General features: G+C 36.1%; 1 protein-coding gene across 3 annotated transcripts in view; it reads left to right on the top strand.

The window, feature by feature from the left end:
- Positions 1 to 20,106, top strand: part of HPSE2 (heparanase 2 (inactive)) — a 768,592-nt gene that overhangs the window by 514,704 nt on the left and 233,782 nt on the right. For 2 of the 3 annotated variants that reach the window (XM_046028031.1, XM_046028029.1), the window contains one exon: positions 8,913 to 8,960. The exons of the other annotated variant lie outside the window; for it this stretch is intronic. In XM_046028031.1, the coding sequence (XP_045883987.1) occupies positions 8,913 to 8,960 (48 nt within the window). The remainder of the gene's footprint in view (positions 1 to 8,912; positions 8,961 to 20,106) is intronic. 3 annotated transcript variants of the gene reach the window in all.

Below are 20,106 nucleotides of genomic sequence, written 5' to 3'. Positions count from 1 at the left end.
ACTAAATTTTTACCAAACTCACATTTTTTCAGTGCCAATAGTATGCCAGGCAGTAGCCTTACTTCTTCATGCATGTTATCTTGTTAATCTTCACAAGGCCTTGAGAAGTAGGTGCTGTTCCCTCCATTTGAAATGGTTTAGAGAGATTAAACAAGGTACCCAAGGCCACATAACTAATAAGCTGTGGTGCCAAGTCCTAAATCAGGTATCTTTCTGACTCCTAGGCCTGTGGTCTTTTTGCTGTGTGGTGCTATTTTCTTGAATCTTTGTTTTTTAACAAAGCCACATGGTCTGGCATACATAAAAAATATATATAATCCTTTTCTACCTTAGTTTCACAGTGTTCACGCTCCTAGACTCAGATTCATACCAAGGCTTGAGATTTTGGAAAGTTTAGTTTTACATGTGTAATTTATCATGACATCTTGATGCATTTTCCCTCCTTCCTATTAGGCTCCACAGCCAGGGAAAATCATATCAGGTCAAGTTATACCCTTCTTTGCTTGAATCCAAGTCTTTATGCCTTCCTTAGCAGCATTTTAGACTGTCAAGACATGTCTATAATGATATTCCCCTAGCCAGCGCCTTCCAGCTCCAGCCATAGCCTTCCAGATCTGTTTCAACATCGTCTCTCATTATTCCCCACCCCCTACCATTTGCTTTCATTTTAATCAAACAAACTTGTTTTGTCCTTTATGTATTATTATCTCCCATCTGCCTCCATTTTGTTCCAAACATTTTGTTATAGCCTCCCTCCTTTTAACTCCCCATTAGTAGTAAATAGGCTTCATCCTGGGGGCCAGTTCCAGGTAATAGTGTCTGGTACCCTGATTTGTAGGTCAATTCTAAGGTTAATGAAACAATATTGAGATCTATTACCAATATCTACCATGGGCTTCGAAAAAGGGGACAGCACTACACACATCACAAATTTGCTATCTCTGCATAGTTAAAGCAAGGGCTTTAGACTCAGAACTGGGTTTGAATTTCAGCTCTGAAATTTATAACCTGGGTGATCTTGAGCACAGTTTCTTTATCTATAAAATGAAAGTGACAATACAACCTTACAGTGTTCTACATTATATAAACCACTTATCAAATCCCTGTCAATCAGTGTATGGTAGCTAACTTATTTTTTTCTTTCTTCATTCAAGATTGCCTTTAAATTAAATCTCATGGATATAAATTTTATTGGCAAGAAAGATTGGTTGAACCAACTTGCATTCCCACCAACAGTGTAAGATGGTTCCCCTTTCTCCACATCCTCTCCAACACAGATTGTTTCCTGTTTTGCTAATTTTGGCCACTCTAACTGGTGTAAGGTAATATCTCAATGTGGTTTTAACTTGAATCTCCCTGATGGCTAGTGATGATGAACATTTTTTCATGTGTCTGATAGCCATTTGTATGTCTTCTTTGGAGAAGTGTCTGTTCATGTCTTCTATCCATTTTTTGACATGATTATCTGTTTTGTGTGTGTTGAGTTTGAGAAGTTCTTTATAGATTCTGGATATCAATCTTTTGTCTGTACTGTCATTTGCAAATATCTTCTCCCATTCCATGGGTTGCTTCTTTGTTTTGTTGACTGTTTCCTTTGCTGTGCAGAAGCTTTTGATCTTGATGAAGTCCCAAAAGTTCATTTTCATTTTTGTTTCCTTTGCCTTTGGAGACATATCTTGAAAGAAGTTGCTGTGGCTAATATCGAAGAAGTTATCACCTATGTTCTCCTCTAGGATTCTGATGGATTCCTATCTCATGTTGAGGTCTTTTATCCATTTCAAGTTTATCTTTGTGTACGGTATAAGAGAATGGTCGAGTTTCATTCTTCTACATATAGCTGTCCAATTTTCCCAGCATCATTTATTGAAGAGACTGTCTTTTTTCCACTGTATATTCTTTCCTGCTTTGTCGAAGATTATTTGACCATAGAGTTGAGGGACTGGGTGTTGTGCAAAAACAATGAATACTGTTACGCTGAAAAAATAAATTAATTAATTAAAAAAAAGGAGAATGAAAATTAAAAAAAAAAAAAGAAATAAAAAATAGAGCTTCCCTATGACCCTGCAATTGCACTACTGGGTATTTACCACAAAGATACAGATATAGTGTAAAGAAGGGCCATCTGTACCCCAATGTTCATAGCAGCAATGGCCACGGTCGCCAAACTGTGGAAAGAACCAAGATGCCCTTCAACAGACAAATGGATAAGAAAGATGTGGTCCATATACACTATGGAGTATTATGCCTCCATCAGAAAGGATGAATACCCACCTTTTGTATCAACATGGATGGGACTGGAAGAGATTATGCTGAATGAAATAAGTCAAGCAGAGAGAGTCAATTATCATATGGTTTCACTTATTTGTGGAGCATAACAAATAACATGGAGGACACAGGGAGAGGAGAAGGGAGTTGAGGTAAATTGGAAGGGGAGATGAACCATGAGAGGCTATGGACTCTGAAAAACAATCTGAGGGTTTTGAAGGGGCGGGGAGTGGGAGGTTGGGTGAGCCTGGTGGTGGGTATTATGGAGGGCACGTATAGCATGGTATTATGGAGGGCACATATTGCATGGAGCACTGGGTGTGGTACATAAGCAATGAATTCTGTTACGCTGAAAAGAAATAAATTAAAAAAATTTAATAATAAAAGAGAAAGATTGGTTGAAGAATTCTCATTCTTCTCAAATTCCAGCTCTATAAATCCATCAAATTGACATGATAATAAGGTAGAAGGAAAGCCTAAATAGAGAGCTGCACTAGCAATTAAAGTCAATGAACATCTAGCCATGCTATTTATCAACTTATTGCCAGTGTAATATTATATATAAATAGGGGTAGGGAGAAAAAGGGGAGGAAGGTTGTGAAAGGGAGAGGAAGGGAATGAGGGAAAAAGAAAGAGAGAGAGAGAGAGAGAGAGATTAATATATCATTTGTTCTACGCAGTACCTAATATGTATAGCTCAATATAGAACTAGCCACGGAAGAGCAAGTGGCTTTGGACCAAATGGATGATGCCTGGTTTGCCATAACTCAAGATGAATAATTTCCTCACAGGTTTTTCCTAGGCTTTGTGTAGAATGGCTGTCACATCTTATTCATGCTAGTTATATAACCAAAGTTCTCTTTGTGGACAAAGGGAAAAAGATCAGACTACCACTCTCTTATTGAAGGTTTTACTCATTTAGAAACCAGTTCCTTGTGAAGGATTTATCCTCCTTCCTGGGAGCAAAATTCAGACTCCAGATTTTAGGGTTGCATTCTGTGGTCCAGAAGTAGAAATCAAACCCCAAAGACCATGAATAAAGATGTGCCTTATTATAAGAGAGAGCTGTGATATGCCCTGGGAGAGAAGGTTCAACAATATTTCAGATACGTCATATGTGCAGGTGGATAACAAAGGAAAGAAATTCTCCCAGATTTGGGATCTCTTGGGGGAGGAAAAGGAACTTACAATGAAAGGGGATATTTTGTTCTTTTCTATAGCAGCAGATTGTCTCCAATGGGAAAGATCCCCCAGTCTGCCTGGCACTGGCTAATTTCCTTTGGTACAAGTCTCTGCCCTTTCACTCTCTTACCTTTCTTTGCATGACTGGATGTCAGCATCAGGGCAGACATCTTCTGTTCTCTGGGATAATCATCCGGGATTTCTGTCTTCATAATTCAGGTATGGAGACATCCAACCTTGGAAAACCAAGATCTTGTCCTAATTGTTATTCACATCCTGGGTCATCTTTTACTTGTACATTCATAGACCTAAATCTAGGGATTAGAATGGAAGTGGATGGCTGAAAATCCTTGGATAATACAAGACACTAAATGGAATTTCACTTTCCCAGAGGTATTTCACTCCTGACAGCACTAGTCTATGTGCATGTTATTCCACCTTTAATATTACTGTTGTGGAGCATTCTGCAGCTGTGTTGAAGTTACTCATTTATGTGGTTTGGGCCAGTTTCTGAGAAACAGGCAGAATGAGAGAGCAGAAGAATCCATCAATGTTAGATTTGAACAAAGAAAATTATGATATTTTTGGACTTGTTGTCTTCCACATTGCCAATATAGATATAAAAATAAAGGATAGAAATGATACAGATTACAGGGTAGTTATAGAGAGTCCTAATTTTCAGGGAAGGGTCATGGGAATGGGGAGAATTCCCCAAACTCATTGACTTAAAATGTCTCTTCCTTGGGGTGTTGTCTAATTGTTTTCCTTTATGTGTTATTTCTGTGGTTGTTTTCTCTTTCTCTGTATTAAAAAAAATCATGTCAAAGACTTCTGAAAACAGAACATTTGCTCATTTGAGATGAGTTCTTTACACTTCTCAAAAAACAAGGTAGAATTTGGAAATGCATATTTTGTTTGACATTATTTGTGAATTAGATTTTTCCTCCTCAGAATAAGTGCAGAAATGCTTCCATATGTTTGAAGTTGGTTTCCTCATTTTACTAAGAAGGAAAAAAAGAAGCATGTAGTTTATAGCAATTTTCATGTGAATACATATTTAATAATGCTGTTTCCTCAAAGCTAAAGCAGCTTTTCTCCTGCTTCAGTATGCTACCAAAGTTAAGAAGATAATAACATCATTTGTTTCAAAGTATTAAATTGTAATTGAGATATTTTTAATATAATGAAACTAAACTATATTTTACTATTTGATTTCTTACATGAAATAGAATTTTAGGTGAGGATCTGACTTTAATTTTTTTTCCCCAAATAGCCACAAATCACATAGCATCATTAAAGAAATGCTTCAGTTTTTCAAATACTAAATTCTTTTCCATGTAATAAATTCTTCTATATAACTTTTTAAGAAGTCTATTCCATAGATCTCCTTACCAATTCCTAATCTCTTTACTAGTTCCTAGGATCTCCTTTCTAATTCCTAGGAATGTTTTAATAATTGTGGGGTTTATGGTATATTTTAATATATGGTAGATCAAACAAATCTCCCTTCATTATTCCAATTTTAAAGAATATTCTTGGCTTCTTCTATGTGAATGTTAGAATGATTTTGTGAAGTTTCAAAAATATTTACTGGGATTTTTAAAATTAGAATTTCATTAAACCCATAAATTAGTTTAGGGAGAATAATTGATTTTTCTATCCAGGATCACAGTAAGTCTTTTCCTTTATTCAATTGTAAAATAGTTCTCTGTAAACTATAATATTCTATAAAAGAGTCCAGTCTATTTTATATTTAATTACAGATTTTATGGATTTTTTTTGAGGGATGTGGGATAGGTTAGGGTGGAGAAAACATTAGACTTACTCTAAATTTTCCTAACTCAGTTTTCCCATTCTTTTTATAATGCTACTTTTAATAATGGAAAGTTAGTTAAGAAGTTAATCATCAGAGCGCCTGGGTGGCTCAGTGGGTTAAAGCCTCTGCCTTTGGCTCAGGTCATGATCCCAGGGTCCTGGGTACATTGGGCTCTCCGCTCGGCAGGGAGCCTGCTTCCCCCCCCCCCCACCCTCTGCCTGCATCTCTGGCTACTTGTGATCTCTGTCTGTCAAATAAATAAATAAAATCTTTATATAAAAAAAGAAGTTAATCATCAACCTTTAGCAGAACAAACTATCCAATACATATGAGGATCTCCAGATTATAATACCACAAAGAACCAATTTCCAACTTTTAAGACACCTAATTAGATGTGTTCTTAATTGCCTATCCAGAGCCTTTTAGCCAAGCAGGGCATTGATGATTTTTTTTTCCTTCTTATTTTCTTGTAAATGCATAGCTGTTATCATCAGTGACTATTTACTTCAAGTTCTTTAAGGCATATTCAAGAGGATTGGAATACATTCAGAGATATCAGCATCAAGAGTCTGTTTCTTGGGCAATGGCATTACTACAATTAAAACTTTGGGCCCCTCTCTTTTGCTTCCTGCCCAACTAACCTCACCCATCCAGTCCTCTTGAGTGCTCCACCAGTGTTACTCAATGGATCTCTTTTCATTCTCACATTTCCAAGCATCCCCTCTCTCTGAAGTATCTCCTCTCAGTTTGTCCACACGAATACGTTTCACATTTACCCAGCCAGAGTCATCTTCCTGACACTCAAATCTAATTCCCCTCATTTGTTTAAACACAGGATAACCCCAAGAAATATACATGAGAAGAGCCAGCTGTATTTTGCAATGTTATGTTGGGTACTAGTTATACAAAGATAGATAGGATCTGGACTTATACCTAGTTATTAAGGGATAAAGCCCAGACTTGGTAGCATCACAGCCTAGCAGCTAGTGACCGGACCAGACTGAGTTCCTGCCATTCCCTTACCTGTCTCTTGACATCAGCCAAAAAGGACTCCTGAGAATACACTCACCTTGACTCTACCTTCTTTTGCCTGTTCTTCATGGCAAAAATCGTACCCTTCTTTCGATGCCAAATTCAGTGTCATCTGAGATGTGAGCTTTTCTCAATGCTTCTCTCACTTCTAACACCATACAGGGTAGAGCTAACTGCTTCCTTGACAGCTGTCCCTCAGCAGTTAGTTTGTACTCTGATAGGAACTCTGATAGCTGATTGTCTCCAGTTCCGTCTTCTGGCTTTATGGTTTTTGTCTTGTAGCAGAAACCCTGGGTCTGTCTCCTTTGATACACTTCATATTCTCTTACAAGTAGGCACCATAATGCTCAAGTCTGAGAGGAAGCCAATAAGCAAAGAAGGTGCTCAGGTTTTGTTTTTTGTTTTTTGTTTCTTTTTTCGGATAAATTGGTAGTATTTTCTCAAGGCAAAAGTTCAACTTATTTTTTGCACTTCTGAGTCTCTTTTGTACTTCTGAGTCTCAGTGAAAGCAGCTTGGAGGTAGCATAGAATCCTGGAAGGAGGGTTAGGTTTGAAGTCAGAGAACCTGGGATTAGTCCAAACTAGCTCTGTGAATTTGAGAAAGTCATAGAACCTCCAGGAAGCATAGCCTTCTCAAGTATAAATTAGGAATATTTACTACCTACCAGGTTGTTTTGAGGACTATGTGAAATTATACATATAAGAAGCTGAAAAGCATTTTATAATGATAAAGCACTATAAATGTCAGTGTTATTTTTATTATGGTTATTTTATATGTAAATGAAGACAGTGTTACATAAAATATTTCCATTTTGGAAATACTCCAGCTGGTATTTATTGCTTTGCCTGGTCTTGCCCTGCTTCCCCAGGAGTGCTACTAGGAGGGGTGACCTGACTCCATAAAAAATGGCTGTTTGGGATGTCTAGAGTCACTACTTCTCTAGCCAGTAGGGAAGTTAGTAATCTGCATAATGGAATCAATACTATCCATCTTACTAAGCAAAATAGCTTTAAGAATTATAAGAAATAACACATGAATGACTGGTACTAAGTAGGTACTCAACATGTGTTATATTCTCTCCAATCTCCATTTACATTTTAGTCTTGCCCATCAAACCAGTTCCATTCCTGATCACCCATATGTTCCATTTCCCATATTCTTGCTCCTGGACTGCTGAATGGTACTGGAGAAAACAAGGCAAGACCATATAGACAAGAATCAACCTGCTTCCTCCTCCTCATCTCCTTCTTCTCCTATCTTCCATGTACTCCTCTTCTTCCTTGTTCTCTTCTCCTATTCTTTCTTCTATCCTACCCCCATTTCCCTCCTCTTGTTCCTCTTCATCTTCTTTTATAAACTTCACTCCAATGTTAAGCAGCAGTCCTGGCATCCTCTCTCACTTCCAATCCTATAAAAACTAAGTATTCTTCCATATCATGGAAAAACAGAGCCTCTGTTTGGGCAACACATGGCAACCCCTTTGCCATGTGTCTGCCTGCAAGATTATACTGGAATAGGGTAGGAGAGGACCTTCTTGACAAAACACTGTCTCCCTTCCTAATGGAAGAGTTCTTTGGTTTTGAAATACTGATGGGAAGATTCTGTCTGTAGAAAAGTTCCCTTCCAGGGTCTCAGGGTTGGAAGGAAAATCTTAATGAACTGAAATACTCCTTTTGATTTCCTGTGTCTGGGTGGTAACTCTTTCAAATAGTAACAATAGCCATGACAGCACATGGCCTCAGAACTTGTGGATGGGGAAAATGGAGGTTAGTAGATAATTGAGTTATTCACAGACTTGAAATTTATGATACTTGACAGCATCTGTGGGCCCTTAGATCCTTTCTCCCAGCTCTTTGGTTCTGGCAGAACCTCCAGGAGCACAGTAGGCTGGGAAATTAGTAGCAAGGCTTTGCTGTGTGTTTTGAAAGGGAACAGGTCTGGTTTCTCTTTTGAGCTGAACAAATGTCAGGTGACACTACATAGCTGCTTCAGACATAGATTTCTCTATGTTACATGTAAGTGATGAATCACTAAATTCTATTCCTGAAACTAATATGACACTATATGTTAACTAACTAGAATTTAAATAAAACTCAAAACATTAAAAAAAAAAGATTTCTCTGTGTGGTGCTCAGGTTTCTACACTCAGGTATGGCAGCCCATCACTGGAGTATATTTGAAAGTGCTTTATGCTTATATAACTAAATTGGGTTTTCCTGGGTTCTTTTCAGAAGGAAAGGCCTGAGGTTTTCAAAAGCTCTATTGAGTTGCCATCCTTAGGAAATGTTATAGTTTATTTGTTTTCTAGCAGATTTCAGAGTCCTTAGAGAATAAGAAATGAGAGAGAGAAGTTTCGAGCACGGGGAAAGTGATGTGGGAACCATCAGGCGTGGGGTTGGGAAGATAGACAGAGACAGCATGCTATATTGGGATCTTGATTTCCAGATTGTAAAGGATGTGTGAAGAGCTGAAAGTATCCTTACTTCTGTATAACCTTCTGTATAATTTAACTTCCAGTAGCTCTGGATAGACCAATTGTGGCTGTGGACTCTTAGCCCAAGGATTGGCCTAATCTATGCCTCAGCTTATTTTATTTGTTCTTCCTGTTCTGTACAGATTCATGAAGGTGGCAGGAAGCACGGTGGATGCAGTTACCTGGCAACAGTAGGTATTCACCATTTTTTGCTCTTACTTATTATAGCTTTGGTGAAATGAAAGATAATTAGCTGTTCTGAACTTTATAGCTGACATCTAATAAGCTACCCTTTATCCTCCAAGAGAAAAAGTCAAAACTAATTCCAAAAGTGTTCTTGTGATGCATACTATCTCATGGTATGAGATATCATACTGTCTCATAGTAATATGATTTTGTTTTGTTGTTTAAACACCCCCCCCCAAAAAAAAACACAAAAACAATGAAAGCTCAGCTATTATATATACTTTCAAATTAATCTGTCATTGGTGAACAGGTAATGGGAATGTGACCATGCCATCATTTACCCATAAGCTTTTCCTTGGGAATAAATTTCCTTAAGAGAGGAAATAGTTTTAATTACTCAATATATCACGTTAAAATAACAACACTTCATTATAGTAATGGCAGTGGTCCTAATTAATGCCAAGAGTGTAACTAATATGAAACAATTAAAAAAAAAAAGAATATGAAGGCAATGAAGCAGCCTCAAGAGAAGATAAACCTCAGTATTCCAAGAAGCTTATAGTGGCAAAGGCTTTTTACCCTATGGTAGCTTGATTTGTAAAGATAATTATCTGACATATAAATTGATTTTCTTTAAGTTTCCTTATGATATTCATGCTGGAATGTCAACATCTCATAATGTCTCATCAATTTTTTACCAGAATCCTGCCCTTTCTTCTTTTTTTTTTATTATATTCAGTTACCCATTGTATTATACATCATTAGTTTTTGATGTAGTGTTCAATGATTCATTAGTTATGTATAATACCTAGTGCTCATCACAACACGTGCCCTCCTCAGTACCATTACCCTGTTACCCCTTCCCCACCCCTGAAACCCTCAGTTTGTTTCATGTGGTCTATAGTCTCTCATCGTTCTTTTCCCTCTCTGATTTCTCTCCCTTCAGATTTCCCTCCCTTCCATTGTGGTCCTCCATGCTATGGCTTATGTTCCACATATGAGTGAAGAAATCTATCCCATAGTATCTTCTAAGTCATCTTTCATCTAATGTGGTTCTCACAGTTGCGACATGTGTTTCTATTCTGGGCCCTTGTAACTGTCAACTATGACCACCTCACTTAGTAAATCTAACCCTGCCTTCCCAGCACAGTTACTTTTCTTCTCTATCCTCCATTTTAAGTGGGTCACAGTATCCCTTAGGATTTGTAGCAGTTGAGAAGGAAGCAAGATCAGTGAATGAAATCTTTATTAACTATCCCAAAAGAATTTTTGATTGTTGGCAATCAATAACTTCAGTCATAATGGAAACTATTTTATTATGCATTTATACTTATTTTCTCTAAGCATCATTTTAAATGTTTCCAGGAATTCTTATCCTTCCTCCTTCAGTTTGTTTTGTGAGTCACAGATGAGTAGATCTAAAGATCTTGTCATTCCCATGCTTAAAACCCCTCAGCGCCTTCCTTTTGTACTTAAAAACTATACTCTGGCCTATAAGGAAGGTACTTTGTGTTGCCTTTGCTACTGTATGATTATTTCTTGTGCTACCCTGACCTTATTCATTCTGTCCCAACGCACTAGTGGTCTTTCACTGTTTAGAAGGTTCACATGCATGTCTGCCTCAGGATCTTTGTAAATGCTGTTGTCTCTGCCTAGAATGCTATTATCCTCATTTTTTGTGTGGCTAGTTCCTTCTCATCTCTAAAGGCTCAACTTTCATGTTACCTCCTTTGAGAGGGCTTCCCGGATGATCCTATCTAACACAGACCCCCTTTAATTCTCTTTCTTTCCATGCTACCTTACATAACTTACAATTACTTTACCAAACTTATAATTATTTTTTTCTCTTAACTTGTCTTTGTAATTTGTGTGTTTTTCTCTTCCACCAGAATGGCACTTAGTTCAACAAGTACTTATTTAGGCAATTGTTTATGGAGCCTTGACTATGGGGGAACATGACAATGATGAAAACTATTTGCAAGAAATGTTGCAAACCTTTTATGCCTTACTGTATCTAATTCTCACAACAACCAAATGAGTTTGGAACTAGTTTTATCTCTTGCATAACTTAAAGGAAGTTGTAGAAACTCCAAACATTGCATAGAAAGCGGTAGATTTTGGACTTAGAGTTGAGTGTATCTCACTCCAAGGGCTTTTCTCTTAACTGTTACTACTTTAACAATAAGACAATGATTTTTTGCTGAAAATATTATATTCTACTAGAGCAATTCAAATCCTCTTCAGTGTCTTTCATCAAAGACTATCTGGATGACGTAGCATAAAGGCTGAAGCTTGAAGAATTCATACTGTTTGTAAGGAGAAATAAAGAGATCAGTGTATGAAAATTATTGGGTAAGAATGTAAGACATGCTCAGTTATTGTAACTGACAAGGAGGGATCAGAAAAAGTTTTTCTTCCATATTCAGACTCTCTCCATAACACAAATGTAATGAAGTGAGCCCAGTCTTTTTTTATAATGGAGAAATAAGACTTTTATAAATATATTTTATTAGTTATTTTTAAAATATTGGCCCCCTCTCAAGATAAATGTCATGTGTTTACAACTAGTATAAAAATACCCCCTAAAGCAGGCAAGGGATTGTGTTTCTTTTGGCTCCAGGATCAGCACTCATTTGGGGACAACCAGTAGCACCTGGAATCTACCATTTATCCCTTCCACCCACAGTTTTCAATCAAGACTTGGAATAGTCATGGAACAATTCCAGGAAATCCTGGCCAGGAGGATTTAGTGAAAATTAAAGCCAAATACCATGTTTCCCTAACCCTGAGAAATGCTGAGGTGAATTAATTAATGTAAAGAAACCAAGAGTCAAAGTCAGAAAAAAAATAAACACTGAATTTGTCAGTAAATATCTATATATCTATATCTATATCTATATATAGGTAGCCAAAAGAATCAATTCAGTACTGAAGTACTGAACTTGGAACTTGAACAAGAACTCTGGAGTCTGAAGTAAAAAATAAAGATGTCTATATAGTTGGGCTATTTTGATTTGAAATTCATGCTCTTGGGTTTTGAGGACCAAGATACATGACTTAATGATTGGTCCTTCCCAATCCATGCAGAAAAGCCAGCATGGAGGTTCCTCAAAAAGTTGAAAAATAGAGCTACCCTATGACCCAGCAATCTCACTGCTGGGTATTTACCCTAAAGATACAAATGTAAGGATCCAAAGGGGCACATGCACCCAAATTTTTATGGCAGCAATGTCCATAATAGCCAAACTATGGAAAGAACCTAGATGTCCATCAACAGATGAATGGATAAAGAAGATGTGTTGTATATATAGACAATGGAATACTATGCAGCCATCAAAAGGAATGAAATCTTGCCATTTGCAATGATGTGGATGGAACTAGAGTGTATTGTGCTGAGCTAAATAAGTCAATCAGAGAAAAACAATTAATTCTCATATGAACTCCCTGATATGAGGAATTTGAGAGGCAGGGTGGGAGGTTTGGTGGGTAGGGAAGGAAAAAATGAAACAAAATGGGATCAGGAGGGAGACAAACAATTAGAGACTCTTAATATCACACAAAAAACTGAGGGTTGCTGGGGGAGGGGTGTATAGAGAGTATGGTTGGGTTATGGACATTGGGGAGGGTATGTGATATGGTGAGTGCTGTGAAATGTGGAAGCCTGATGATTCACAGATTTGTACCCCTGGGGCAAATAATACATTATATGTTAATAAAACTAATAAAAAGGAAAATTAGTGAGATGAAGTTCCAATTACATGAGTAAGTAGTACACTAGTTTGTATCAGTTATCAATGATAAATCTAAAACAAAAAAATAATACACACACACACACACACACACACACACACACACACTGGAGAATGACCAAAAGGCAGCAAAAGCTAGAGAAAGTTATTCAGTCCTTGAAAGAATTGAATGATGCTAGTAAGGTCCGTGTTCATTTAAGAATCTGTGCAGTATGATGTGGTTAAAACTCAAACAAAATACATGGTTGTATATTGGTGTAAAGTCTTAGAAGGAGTCAGAAGGTAGAAATCTCAGAAAGAAGGAGCTATAGGCAAAACACCAAACATGCACATAAACTTCCTTCAAATCCTTGCCTGATCCCTGCAATGTGCATATTCAAGGGAGATCCCAACGAGCCTGGTAGAAAATAACAGCTGGAAATATGAAAAAGTTGAACAGCAATTTCAGCTGCTGTTACATGAGGGACAGAGATTAGAACTTAAATTTCACAAATTTAGAGGGACTTCATAAATACCTTGTGCTTTCCAGTTAAAACTAAGAGTTATGCCTCAGGAGTAAAGTCTTGTGCTGGGTCTAAGGATTTGCCCTAAATCCAATGTATAAATAAAACAGATTCATCCTAACAAAGTGTAAACTGAAGATGTCAGAAGAACAAGATGATCAGTCATTCATCCAATTTCCTGATGTATCCAAAACCAACACTTTCCTGTCTCTATAAAATATCATCCACACTTTGAAGTACACAATTAAAAAATTACTAGATATGCAGAGAAATGGGAAATTGTGAGTCTTGGCCAAAAGAATGAGCAATAAATAGAAACCCAGAGATGACCTAGGTATTGAGGGAGACAAACCATAAGAGACTCTTAATCTCAGGAAACAAACTGAGGGCTGCTGGCAGAGTGGAGGGATAGGGTGGTTGAATGATGGACACTGAGGAGGGTATGTGCTATGGTGAGCACTGTGAATTGTGTAAGACTGATGATTCACAGGCCTGTACCTCTGAAACAAATAATACATCATATGTTAATAAAAAAAAATTTTTAAAGAATTAGTTGACAAGGATTTTAAACAACTATTGTAAATATATTCAAATAATTAGGGAAAATGTTTTTATTGAGTGGAAACATAGGGAAAGATCAGCAGTGAAATGGAAACAATATATATATAAAAGAACCAAATGAAATTTTTTTAAAAAAAGAAGAAACTGAAACGGAAAACTCACTAGGTGCACTTAAGAAGAAATTGGAAATACAGAAAAAAAGGGTTAGTGAACTTGCAAATAGACCATTAGAAATTATTAAATTAAAGAACAGAGCAAAACTGCTGGGAAGAAAATGTTCAAAGTTTCAGCAATGTCATTGCCAATATTAAGATGTCTAACATTTAGGGGCGCCTGGGTGGCTCAGTGGGTTAAAGCCTCTGCCTTCGGCTCAGGTCATGATCCCAGGGTCCTGGGTACATTGGGCTCTCCGCTCGGCAGGGAGCCTGCTTCCCCCCCCCCCCCCACCCTCTGCCTGCATCTCTGGCTACTTGTGATCTCTCTCTGTCAAATAAATAAAGAAAAATCTTAAAAATTAAAAAAAAAGATGTATAATTTGTATAATTAGAGACCAGAAGGCAAGAAACAGATAATAAAGCAGAAAACTTTTTTGAAGAAACTAAAGCTGAACTCCTCTCAAATTTGGCAAAAAACATTAACTTATAGAACCAAGAACCTAAGAAAATCCCAAGAAGGATAGGGGCTCCTGGGTGCAGCAGTCAGTTAAGCATCCAACTCTTAGTTTCATCTCAGATGGCAATGTCAGGGTCCTGAGATCAAGCCCTGTGTTGGGCTCTGCACTCAGCACAGAGTTAGCTTGAGATTAGCTGGCTCGCTCTCACTCTCTTTCTCTTTTTCCCCCTCTCACAAAATCAATCTATCTATCTTAAAAAAGAAAGGAAGGGAGGAAGGAAGGAAGAGAGGCAAAAGAAAACCCGAAGAAGGATAAATACAAGGTAAATCTTGCCTGGGATATCATAGTCAAAACTGCTGAGAGCAAAGTGTAAGGAAAAAAACCTTCAAAATATTCAGATAAAATCATACTTTACATATAGTGAACAAAGACACGAACTTTGGCTACCTGGACATCAGAAGCAATGGAGAATAGAAGACAATGGAACAACATCTTTAAAGTGCTAAAGGAAAAAAAGGCCAGGATTCTATATCTAGCAAAAATACTCTTTAAAAATAAAAGTGAAATAATGATTTTTTATAAATGAAAACCAGTAGGCCCGTGCTACAAGAAATACTAAAATAATTTTTTTCAGATAGAAAAGCAGTAGTAACACCTGAAAGAAAACCTGAATTTCAAAAAATAATGAAACACATTGGAAATGGTAAATTTGTAGATAAATATAAAAGACTATTTTTTCTCTTTGCTTCTTAAAAAACTATACTGGATAATGCAAAAATACAACATTATATTATGGGGTTTATAACATATAAAAATGTAAAACACATGGCAATCTTACCACAAAGGAGGAAGAAGGGAGGAGGACCAAACGGAATTACAGTATTGTGAAGTTATTTCATGTGTGGTAATACAACATTCACTCTAAGAAGACCGCAATTCCTAGAATTAAGGTTTCACATGGAACTAAGGCTGCTGATCTAAAATAAAGTAAATCCAGGTTTTCCTGGATTATCCAGATGAACCCAGTGTAAGGGAGGAAGACTTAACTACAGAAGAGAAAGTTATGTTAATGTGACATGAGAAGAACTTGATCCACCATTGCTGGATAGAAGATGGAAGAAGGGGGCCATGAACCAAGGAATGTGGGTAGCCTTTAGAAGCTGGAAAAACCAAGTAAATGGATTCTTCCCTAGCACTTTTAGAAGGAAGACAGCCCTCCTAATATTTCATTTTAACCCAGTGAAACCTATGATAATGTCTAAACTATAAAACTGTAAGATAATAAATTTGGATTGTTTTAAGCCACTACCCACTAATTTGTTTAGAGCAGCAGCAGAAAACTAATGCAGTACCTAATAACAGACATCCAAATACACAAAGGAAAAACTAAAAGAACCACAGGAGTAAAAAATAGACAAACACACTGTCATAGCCAAAGATTTAAAAACATCTCTTTCAGTAATTAATAGGACAGTTAGATTAAAGGAAGGAAATCAAAGATTTGAATAACACTATGAATCAGCTTAACTTATTGATACTTGTAGACTACAACTGAATACACATTCCTTTCAAATTCACATGGAACACTGATCAAGATAAACCATGTACTCAGCTATAAAACAAGTTTTTCAAAACCCTCAGGTTGTTTTTCAGAGTCCATAGTTATTTTTTTTTCATTTTAATACTGTTACACTGAAAAAATAAATAAATATAAAACAAGTTTTAATAAATTTGAAAGTATTTGAAAGTATTGAGATGATACAGAATGTTTTTTGATGACATAGAAATTAAGTTAGATATTAGTAACAAAAATATCTGTCAAACCCATAAATATGTGGAAATTAAATTATACATTTTAAAATAATCTATGGATCAAAGAAGAAATCATGAGAGAAAGTAAGAAATATTTTGAAATGAATATAAAGATGTTCTTCAGAATTTCTGGGATTCAGCAAAAGCAGAGCTTGGAGGGAAATTTATTATTTAACATGTGTAATTAGAAAAGAAGAAACACTTAAAAATAATCACCTTCGTTTTTATATTAAGCTAGATAAAGAACAACCAAAAGATGTAAAATGAAGAAGGTAACAAAGAAAAAAGCAGAAAGCAATAAAACATAAAACAGACAAACAGGAGAGAAAACTCACAAGACCAAAAGTTTTTCTTTGAGTAGGTCAAGAAATTTGAAAACTAGAGACAGAGAGAGAAAGAGGATATTGTCGGTATCAGGAAAGAAAGGGATTCTTACTGTAGGTCCCATAGACATTAAAAGTATAATAAGGGAATATTATGAATATCTTTATGCCAACAAATTTGACAATTGAACAATTGAAAAATACAATTTACCAAAAATGACACAGATTAAAAATTCTTAATGTCCTTACATAATGTCTCATTTTGGAGAATCTGCAATTTCTTATATTACTAAATATATACCTGTCTTGTGACAGAGCAATTCCATTGCTAGGTATTTACCCAAAGGAAATGAAAATGTGACACAAAAACTTTTACAAGAATATTCATAGCAGGCAAAAACTAAAAGCAGCCCAGGTGCCCATTTCCATGAGAACAGATGAAACAAAGTGTTGTTTACTCATACAAAGGAATAATAGTCAGCAAGATAAAAGAACAAATTAATGATACACTCCACAACACAGATGTTGTCTCAAAATCATTATGCTAAGTGGAAAAAGGCTTATATAAAAAATTGCATATGTTGCAATTATATGAAGTTTTAAAAATTAGAACATTGCCTTTGTGGTTATAAGGGCAAGGATATGGATAGAGAGGCAAAGACACATGAGAGAATTTTCTGAGGTGATTGTAATGTTCTACATCTTGATAGAGGATTTAGGTTACAAAGGAGCATGCATTTGCTAAAATTCATCAAATGACATACTTAAAATTTGTCCATATCATTATATATGTAAAATTTACTTAAGAAAAAGAACCATAAACAGCTGTTGAACTCTAGTTATGCCTAAAGTTTAGGATGAAGCATAAAGTCTGCAATTCACTTTGAAATGTTTCAAAACATAAAATGGATCAATGGATGGATAGAGTGATAGATTGGAAAAAGGGAGATAAAGGGAGTATAGTATAATGTTAATTGTAGAACCTAGGTGGTATGGTTTTCACTGGTTTTACACAGTTTTTTCCACTTGTCTCTGAACTTTTTTATGGTAAAATATTCAGGAAAAGCCTAAATTGTTACAGCTAAATAATGTTAACTATTATATAATATAACAAATTGGTATAAAAATATTTATGAAATATAATAAATGGAAAATGCTTTTAAGTAAAATATAAAGTATAAAGTAAAAAATATAAATATAAAGTATAAAGTAAAATATAAAGTATATAAATCATACTTCAGTAATATAAAAAATGTACATTAATCCAACAGACACTAATATGTCAAAGTGTTAATCTTTAGATAAAGGGAGTAATGAGACTCTTTCATTCTCATTTTCACTTTTCTATAGTTTCCCATTTTTCTGTAATAAGCATGTATTGCATTTTTGTTCATAATACAAACCATCAGTACCCAGCTCTACCCTTCTCACCCCCATATCCACCTCTCCAGAAGGAATCATCACAATATAAGCCAGTTCTATTTGTTTCCGTATTTCTAAACAGTCTGATGCTGCTACTTCTGGATATTTTCCCAATTCAAATATTATCTATTACTTTCCTACCATGGAAGATAAGAATTTAGCTTTCATACCTCTCTAACTCTTCACATACTGAAACATATTTACCTTTCCCCATACTCCAATATTTTATATCTAAGTATTGGCTAAATCAGAATTCAGTATTCACATTTTTATTACTGTGTAAATATGACTCACAGCAAGAATGTGGTGTATTATGTGTACATTTTCTTTCCTTCACAACTTTCTGTTTTCCCTGGAGTTAATAATGTCTCTTTTTTCATCTGCCTAGTTTCCTATTAATCTATCCCCAATTCATCCCTCAACTCTGTACCAGAGGGGTAAAGCTCCTCTCTTTCTATGCAAACACCCCAGGTAGCCATTAGTTTCATCTTGTCCTTGTCCTGCTTTCCTGAAACTGTCCCTCCTGTGGTCCCATCTGAACTGGTTGATCTCCGTGCTTCCTGCACAGCTGTTGTCCTGGGATCTCCCTTCACCATCATCTTAGGGATTCCTTTTTACTCTCTTATTTATTGGATCCATGCCTTTTTTTGAGGTTCACTCCCTTATTTTGGTGGAACACTTTTTTCCTAGGAACTTCCTGAGAAAAGAGAAATGAGAGGTAAACATGTTGAGACCTTGTATTAGAGTTTGATTTATATTTTGGATACATGGAAATTTTCCTCAGATTTTGATGCTTTGGTTCCATTTTATTCTAGCTTTCCTGTAACTATTGAGAAATTCAATGCCTTTTTAATCTCCAGTCCTTTTATTTGCCCTGTTTTTACTGTCTTGGTACATTTAAGATCTTTTCCTTGTCCCCAGTTATCCTTTATGTGACTTTTTTCTGTTCTTTTCACAAGGTATACCATCTCAATCTGAAATTCATACTCTTCAGTTTGGGAAATTTTCTTGGATTTTTTTTTCTTTGATAATTTCCTTCTATTTATTTATTTAGTGCTTTTTGTTTCTGGAACTTCTACTGGTCAGATGTAGGACTCTTCAAATAGTGCTCTCATTGTTGTATATTTTCTCTTCCTTACTTTTTCTTCTGTTTTCTGATAAATGTCCTTAACCATGCAAATTTTCATTTCTGGGAGGTACCTGCGTGGCTCAGTGGGTTAAGCCTCTGCCTTCAGCTCAGGTCATGATCTCAGGGTCCAGGCATCAAGCCCTGTGTCAGGCTCTCTGCTCAGTGGGAAACCTATTTCCCCTTCTCTCTCTCTGCCTGCCTCTGCCTACTTGTGATCTTTGCCTGTCAAATAAATTTTAAAAATCTTTAAAAAAATAATAAATGAATTTTCATTTCTGTTATAATATTTCTAATTTCGAGAAGTTCTTTTGTTCCTCAAACCTTTCTTTTAATGACTTCTTATAGCTCCTTTACTTGTTTTGGGATGCAATATCTTCTGTTTTCTCTTTGAGGATATCAACTTTTGTTGTTTGTTCCTTTTCTTCTTTTCTGTTCCCTTCTTCCCTCCCTCCCTTCCCTCTTTCCTTTCTTCCTCCAATAATTTTTATGTCATTTTCATTGAATTTTTTTTCCTCCATGTTTTTCCCTCCTTCTGCCATTTTTAAATTTTGGTTTCTGTCTTTCACATTATAGATTTTCCTCAAATGTCTGGTGATACTTGGAACTCTACTCTTACTTAAGAGAGAGACATGAAAAGCTGCTCAGACATTTTTTGTTCATGGATATTTCTCCTTAACTAGTAGAGATCTGTGTCAGATGGTCTGGCTGGGTTATCACATTAGGTGACTCCTAAATGTCCGTATCTGTTGGTCTTTTCTCTTATGTGATTTAGTTTTTCCAGAAAAGAATTCTATGTCCTCTCATCTTAGAAGTATAAATCAGCAGGCATTCTCACATTTGAGGAAAGGGGCTAGGTATCTTGTTGTTTACTATGTAGCCTTTCATTTAATCCTCTTGTTTGCAATATGGTTGAGTGCACCTCAGCTATGCATAGTGGCTCTGACACTGGCTCAACCTCTAGTGTTCTACTTTATCAGAAATGGAGCAGTTTCTTAACAGTGCATGGCAGTGGTCCTCCAACTTTTTGTTTCAGGACTAC

The sequence above is a fragment of the Meles meles genome, chromosome 13 (assembly GCF_922984935.1).
Source record: "Meles meles chromosome 13, mMelMel3.1 paternal haplotype, whole genome shotgun sequence".
Classification (NCBI taxonomy): domain Eukaryota; kingdom Metazoa; phylum Chordata; class Mammalia; order Carnivora; family Mustelidae; genus Meles; species Meles meles.
The sequence above is the reverse complement of the archived record's forward strand: the minus strand, read 5'-3'. Positions and strand labels throughout refer to the sequence as shown.